This window comes from Diorhabda carinulata, chromosome 5 (genome assembly GCF_026250575.1).
Source record: "Diorhabda carinulata isolate Delta chromosome 5, icDioCari1.1, whole genome shotgun sequence".
NCBI classification, from domain to species: domain Eukaryota; kingdom Metazoa; phylum Arthropoda; class Insecta; order Coleoptera; family Chrysomelidae; genus Diorhabda; species Diorhabda carinulata.
The window spans coordinates 8,789,831-8,798,272 of NC_079464.1; the positions used below are offsets into that span (position 1 = coordinate 8,789,831).

Sequence of the window (8,442 nt, forward strand, 5' to 3'; positions counted from 1 at the left end):
TGGGAGACGCAATACAAATGCAATCCACTACGCTAACACTCGTGGAAGTGGTCTTGCTTGTCCTTTTCCTAGAATATGAAAAACAAACATTATCACAATTTTTTGTTTAAGCACATAATCTTTAGAAAAATGGTAGAAATAAGATAAAAGCCAACTCTTTCGTATATTTATTTGATTGATACCAGGTATATCAATATTGGAGGAAACTGCATATCTAGTTGTTTGAAATATTTAGAAACTCTTTGAAAAAAAGGATAGTCGACTCTTTTTCTGAATTCGAACGTGCTTTGATATCTGTTTGCAGCTAGTTCTACTTGTAAACTTTCGATGGGAGATGTTCTGTAAGCTCCAGTAATTATGCGTAATGCTTGATTGGCTACAGTATCTAAACATTTTAGTATCCGTTTTTTAATGGAGGCATAGGCGATGGACTCATAATCGATCCTAGATCTTATGACATGCATGTAGATTGAGAGTAAAGTCTCTTGGTCATATCTCCAGTCTCTGTTTGAGAGAACTTTTAATAGGTTTAGTCCATACTGACATCTGACGACAAGGTCCTGAATGTGTTCATTCCAATTTAACTGCAAGTCGAAGATCATTCCCAGTTATGTGATTTTTGATATATAACCGAGAAGAATACCATTTAGTTTGAGTAGTGGTTTTTGCTGGGATTGTAAAATTTATTTCATTGTTGTTAGATTCTTACATTTTATGTACATAACCAGATCATCTGCATAGATTCTGACTTTTATTGGTTTTTGTAAATTAGTGGTGATATTATTGATAGCTATCAGGAATAGAGTTGGACTGATTACTGAACCCTGAGGTGTTTTACGTTGTTGTATTTTGAGGTGAGATATAGAGCCATTTATCCTAACTTGAGAACTTCTATTATTCTGAAAATTGTGAATGAAAGCCAGCATTTGTCCATCTATATTTCATTCTTTTAAAGTTTTTACTCTGTTAGGCCGTAATGTTTGTTTATGTCAAAAAATACAGCTATGCATTTTTGATTGTTTGCTTTAGTCTCATGTACGAGTATGCTTTGTCCATATTTGATTAAATATTTTTAGCAGTGTAGCTTCAGCTGTTTTTGGGATAAGTTGTAGAAAGATAATAGGTATATGTCTGGCCCTGTGCCAGAATCGTTCCAGGAAATAGGAGCTTCGTCAAACTCAGTCTTTAGGAGAAGTTTGTTGATGTTCATCTCTATATTGTTGATGTGAAAGTTATGAAGACTGTTTTTCTCATTTTCCAGAAAAATTTCTGTAAAAACAGCATCGATGGATTGTTTCTCATAATTGCTGGCAAGTAAATCAGCTATTAGGGTTACTAATAATTTGTCCGTCATCTTCTAATGCCGCAATTTTCCGATATGATTTGTAACTGGATATTTGCTAATCTTTTTTCCAAATAGTACTAATATTTGTTGAGCTATTTATATTTCGTGCGAATGTCTTCCATGATTCCCTTCTTTTTAAGTGTATACCTAGCATTAGCTCTAGAGATCTTGAAACTTGTTAGATTTTAAGGGGTCTTGTGTTTTTTGCTTTTATGGTCCGTCGACATTCATCATTCCACCAATTATTTTCATATATTTCAACACAGCAAACCTTATAATTTGCACGATTTGCCATTTCTTGTTCAATAACTCACACCACTGTACAGCGACGCTCGTTTTAACGACAGTGTTTGAGTTTGAGCGCTCCTTCAGTTTATTCATACCACACTAATCTATTTCGCCATCTCTGATAACCATTGGATTTTAAGTTTGACATATTTATGTACGTCTATTTGTGTCAACGTAACTTGTTAAAAAATGTATACAAAACTATTTTCAAAAATTTCGCCTCTAATACTGAAACAATCAAATTGGAATAGATCATACAGTCCTATGAGGATTTGTGTTGGAGGTAAACCTAAGCCGAAGTTTGAGACGATTTCCCGAAGAGACCAACTGAAAATTTTTGGATCATATGTTTTCGAGTGTCTCCCAAAGTATGTAGAGAAAGTTCAAATTACGCATACAGGTATATAAAATTTGATTTACGTGATAATGTTTATATCAATACTGTCAAAAATATTCGAAGTGATTTTTTTACCCTGACGACTTATGTGAAATTACTCAAGGGCTGCTAGAAAGAACTAAAACAATGATAATTACATAATTTAAATAATAATAAACTAAAGTTTTACAACATTTTCTATTATCTATCTATAGAAAATTTTTAATACTTCGCAGCCGGAATAATTTGATAAGTAACTCAATTAAGGCGATCAGTTGAATAATTCACCTACCTATATTTTGATAAAGACTTAAAATTAGTCGAAACGTCAATTTTTTATCAATCTTTTAAAAATTATTAAAAAAACTAATTTTGAAACAGAAGAGACCTAAAATCAAAAACATTCAGAAACATAAACATATCAAAAGGTCTAAGAAATAAGAAATAAAAATAATTTATATATATTATTTTAAAGAGATTTTTTCAAAAAATCAATACTTTTTGACTAATTCGTGATAGAAATTTTGAATTTTTGTTACAAAAAAGCATATTTCTAATAGATTTTTCACAAATGTTTTTTTTGTTATGGACCTTACACAAACCAAATTATGATTTATTTAAGGTGGAACTTATTTAGTGAACCGAAGAATTTGAAAAATTGAATATTGAAAAAAGTGAAAAACATTTAATTTTACGAAAAAAATCATTGATTCTTTTTAAAAGAGCTTTAAAAACCATTCGAATGAGACTTTATAATACTTTGTAATACATAATATAAGGGAGTTATAAAGAAAAAGAAAGTAAATCTCTTCATTTCATGAGAAAAAATGTCATTTCTACCCTTGATATTGTCACTCTAATTGAAATAAAATCTTATAAATTCGGAAATCATTTTAATTGTATACGAATAATAGGATCAAGAAGTTTGAAATGCTAAGAGAGCTTGATTCTGAAAAAAACTATGGTTACAATGGATAGAGCGTTTTTTAATTTTCATAAAAATTGCCTTTTATCACAAATAACTTTAGAAATACGAAAAAGAAAACGTTGAAACTGCGAAAAATTCAGTATTCAATTAGACGTTTGACAGAAATATTAAGAACTAATACGCTAATATTTCTATCAAGCGTCAATTTGAATGTTGGATTTTGAGGTTGATCAATCTAATGTTTTTTAAAATATATTACAAAATTGAGCACACCGGAATTCTTAACTAATTAATTCCCACACTATTAATACATTAGTATTCGAAAGCTCGGAAATATATTGAAGTTAGTACACAATGGTTTAAATTTTGCCGCATCCTACTACTAAAACGCTTCTCGACGTATCTTCTCCCACTCTGAACTACTTACCAATGAACGAGAAGTTTTAAGAAGTTATTGAACTTGTAATTTATGTTACCTCTTCGTCATTCTCGACACTAAAATTTGCGCCTATAGATTATATCATTGAATTAGTGGAGTAGATGAAGGATCTGTTGACAGTTTTGCCATAATTTGTTTTAAAGTCATTGAGAAACTACAACGCTGAAAATATTTTTTTTGCGAAATATTTAAGCCAATCGACTAATTTTGGAATAGTTACGGACAATGCCAGTTACCAAGACTAAAGGAGCCCTTAACTAATTATGAACCCTTCGATTAGCTAATAATCAATGAAATAGTGACAGTGGCATCACTACTACATCCATCTGGTACGGAAATTGAATTCACATGATCATCATATGTAATTAGAAACTATTGTGATGAAACTGATGTTTTATCACAAAATTGTGCTGGTGCATTACCGCATATGAAGTGAGATCAATCAACAACAGACTTAATAAACTCTATTACATCAAGAAAAACTCACTGTTTGCTGAGATTTACACGCTGGTGGCATAATTTTCTTCAAATATGAAGCGGGAACTTGTGTTTCGTTCAATGAAGATCACTACCGCGTCATGATCAATGATATTATGAACATTTGGATGACATTGGTCCTGGGAAGAAGTGAATTCAACGATGTTAGGTGCTACCTATCGACTAATTAAAATTATAGTATATTAAGTAACAAGAGTTGTAAGTAAACTATTACGCACGAAATGAAAAATTGTATGCCCTCGCAGCGGCGAGTGTATAAATTACATGAGTGCGTAATGAGCTTACAACTCGTGTAACGTACTATACTTTTTCTACGCCCATTCATTTTTTCCATTAAATAAAAAACATCGCAATTATTTAAACTTTATTATAGTAGTTGTTAATAACAATTGAATAATGATTGTAAATTCATTATGCCTTATTATTTAATGGTGATGAACGGTTATTTATAATTGTAGTACTGCTTGGTACATCAGAAGACGAAGATATAATTTGCTATGTTAATGTTATCATTAATGTTTAGTATAGTTCTTATCGTCGAATAAATGGCCCATAAAGAAGATGGCTTCATATTTTTTGATATTTCTTCAACATACACAAGTAAAACATTCTCCGAAAAGGATTTAACGTTATGCTTTTATCACCAATCTATAAATTTTTGATAGGTAATTTCTCAGCTTGAGCTTTTTCTAAAATCTCCGATGGAGTTCTCATAATTTCATCACTTTCACTACTATCAGACATATTCGTAGATAAAGTTGAGGAAATATTCGGATACAATCATATTTTGTTCAAGAAATTGACAATATAAATGACATGGCATTCATTTTCATAGTAAGCTACTTAAGAAAACGTGTCATATTTTTAGAGAAATTGTATAATGTGCTGCCTACATCTAGGAGCATCACTCTTTCAATTGACTAAATTTGAGTAATTAGACCAAATAAAGGATTAAGTAAATAAAAATTTTATTGTGATTTAATTGAGTTTTCTTCTCCAAACGCACGTGTATGTTATGAGAGATCTCATTACGTACATGTTATTGTCATTTACAAGGAATGTTGACAGTGCGATTTTTGACGTTTACAGACATGGGCGTAGAAAAAAATTTTTACAAATTGCTTTAGAGAAATTAACTTATCAGTTTGTCACCAAAGTTTTGAACTGTTTGATAGATCATTTTCTGCAAGGCCACGTGAGAAGTTTTATGACGAAGTAGCAAAATTGGATGTCAACAATGCACTTCATCAAGGCTATATACCCGAATTCATTTTTAGACGTTAATATCTTGATTTGATTTTTCTAATACAAAATATTCTCTTTCGGGCTTAAAAAACATGTATTAGGAGTAAATTATCCGCATCCATGATATAGAAAAATGTCTATAAGTTTAAGATATTTCGTAGTTACATTAGGTCACAGAAATATTTATTGACAAGAAGAAGAAATTGCATTTTTTGTATCCGTAATTTTTTTATTTTTGAATGTTATGTTGATACAACCTTTACTTTTACAGACGAACTAGAGCTTCTTGTCGTTCCTGATGGAATACTTTGCGTTATGCAATTTCTAAAAGATCATCATAATAGTCAATTTGAGGCTTTGATGGATGTAACTGCAATCGATGTTCCAAGCAGAGTCTACAGATTTGAAGTTATTTATAATTTATTATCATTTCGTTATAATGCAAGATGTAGAGTCAAGACGTATACAGACGAACTAACCCCTCTGGAATCTGTTACCGGTACATGCTTTGCTCTAAATTAAGTAAGACTGTAATCAACTAGAAAACCATATCATTAGAGTTACAGCTAATTTAGAGGTTTTTACTATACCAGCGATTGGATATATTTCTCATGATTTTCTAAGCGATTTTATCAATTTGAATTGTGCCATTTTTCTTGTAAAATCATAGTGGAAACATTTCTGAGTTTTATTTATTTATTTTCATTTAGTCGTACAAAGCTTCCTAACAAGTTTTTTTCAATTTTGGATGAGTCACTAGATATACTTGCAGTATAGCGTTGTCGAGATGAAAACCACCCATTTTTGGGAATTAATGGTTTGGTTAGATTTGAGGAGTTCATGATCACCAATCTTCTCCCAATCCCATTAAACACTGAGCATCACCAGCTTTTGTGAAGCTTCTCTGAACTTCAATCTAAATATTATTCACACATGGTTGTCGTACGTGGAAAATCGCCTTGCAAGTATGGACCAACTATATTAGCACTTCAAATTTTTTCCATTATGGCTTTTGAGAGTAAACAAGATTATAATCTCGTATGAGGTTGTAGTATTTAAAATTTCTTAAGGTGGATATTAAGTAAATGTTTTGTGACTAACTATGAAAAAGAGTATGGAGACCAGATAAAGAACTAACAAAATAAGAGGTCAGTTACAAATATTCGCATTGGTAGCCTTCCCTATTTAGTTCCCGACGCCGCGTACATCCTTTTCATTTTGTCATATTTCGGATTAAAATTAGAAATCTAATACAATAAGTAGCTTCTCACATATAGTGTAGATAGGTGTTGTCAATGCGTGTCACGTGGTTTGGAGATAATTCTTACCCACTATTTGCTTTCACATGTTTACTCTTTTTACTTTTTCTGAAAAATAGTAGGTATAAGTCGACAATAACATCTATTGAATGAAATTTGCGCAGACGGTAAAGAGTTATTTTTATTATACATTATACAGAAAATTCTCGTGGGTGTCCCCATCAATCAATACTATAGAAATGATGAACGCGCTACGTACAATTAATAAGAATAGGAAGACCTCGTCTATCCTTGATAATCTCTTTGAAATACCCTTGGTAGGCGCTATCCAGAATTGGAATATCTTCCGGACGTCGCTAGCTTTGAAGTAAGGCTTTTTCAATAAGACAAATCCTAGGATTTTTCACCGTGTGTTACTAATAACTTGATAGTTCTATCAAGTCACATCAACAAGTCTTGTCGCTTCTGTTTCCTTTTCAATGTCGCTGTAAAAGAGCTTCCGTTCTGGATGACCTTAGCACTTTCCTGTACACTTCTCGGGTTTACTAAAAGTGAGTTCATTTTTGCACTGTTGATCTCGGCAAAAAAACTCCTGCTCGTCGATTCAGCCATAATATTTATTTATGATGTGAGTGTTAAATGTAATGAACAAAATAAAATCACTTTCAATACAAATATCATACGTTTTTTATAACTGCCCTATTTTAATAACGAAACAGGGGAATTTGGAATCACATTGAATTCCAAAATGTTTTTTAAAATGTGTCACTTCTAGTAGCAATTGTACAACTATAGTACCTACTAAAAATAGGTAGAAGTCATCGTTCCAAGTCGATGATCAAAATCAGTATGGTTAGTTTCACAACTACAACTCATACATTCTGCTCCGTCACCGATATATTCGCAATTAACACTTTGTGAGAAAATAATGGCTGCAGCCATGTTTACGTGATGATGACACAACGCAAACGCCTTCGTACAAAACACGTTAAATTCCTAAATAAATGACTAAGATCGATCAAATACTATAAACAGAGTTTAGGGAATTCTTTATTTGTATATACGAGGATGTATTGATATCTAGTTAGCTTAGACAAGTTCCGTGTATAAACAAAATATTGCGTTACCATAGCAACGAACAATAATTTATTGGAAGTGTCAGTGTAAAGTTTGACGTCAAAAAAGTAAACCAGAGTTACGCAATAAATTAAAACAAAAGACCGAAGGGGTAAGCGGATTTACGAAGATATGCTTAATAACCTTGGTGATCAATATCCTTCGTTTGCGACCGTGAAATTGGACTGCAAGCTTCAAAAGAGGTAAATTTTCAATTGAAGTTGATGATCGATCGTGAAGGCCAGTTTCTGTGTCAGTCCCCGAAAATATCGTTTAGTTTAAAAGGTCGTAAACTTTCTTCCAACGGGGAGGTAATAAAAGCTGTGGAGGTCTGGTTTGCAAAGCAAGAAGAAACATTTTTTTTAATAGGTCTAGAGACGTTGCTGGTTCACTTTAATAAATGTATCCAATTAAGAGAAGAATATCTTGTTTGGTTCTATAGTACGCTAAGAATTTTTCAATACATCCTCGTATATACAATAACTCCGAAAATGAGTATTCGTTTTTTTGGTTCTTTTAGAATTTCACTGCATGTTTTTTGTCAGGTATCTACAAAGGTGCAAATTGGCCAGAGAGAGAGGTCTACGATATGTTCGGAATATTTTTCGCAAACCATCCAGATCTCAGACGGATCCTTACCGACTACGGATTCCAAGGAAATCCTTTCAGAAAAGATTTTCCAATTAGCGGTTACGTCGAAGTCAGATACGATGAAGAAAAAAAACGGGTTGTTTGCGAACCGCTGGAATTAGCTCAAGAGTTTAGACAATTTGATCTAAGTTTTCCATGGGAACAATTTAACAAGTACAGAAGTAAACAAGAACAAAACGAGAAAATTCGAAATGAACATAAGAAGAGTTTGGATAAAACTGAAGAATGTAAATAGTATTGTGGTTATTTATTGTGAGAAATTGTTCAGTTTGATTAAAAGTAAAAGTTTTCTTATAA

At 32.1% G+C, this 8,442-nt stretch overlaps 1 protein-coding gene across 1 annotated transcript; it reads left to right on the forward strand.

Annotated features, from left to right (window-relative positions):
* The first annotated feature begins 1,762 nt into the window (after window positions 1–1,762).
* LOC130893909 (NADH dehydrogenase [ubiquinone] iron-sulfur protein 3, mitochondrial-like) lies at window positions 1,763–8,442 on the forward strand. Its single transcript, XM_057800358.1, has 3 exons — window positions 1,763–2,033; window positions 5,391–5,618; window positions 8,040–8,442. The coding sequence occupies exons 1-3, from the start codon at window positions 1,823–1,825 to the stop codon at window positions 8,378–8,380; spliced, it is 780 nt and encodes a 259-aa protein (XP_057656341.1). The 5' UTR covers window positions 1,763–1,822; the 3' UTR covers window positions 8,381–8,442.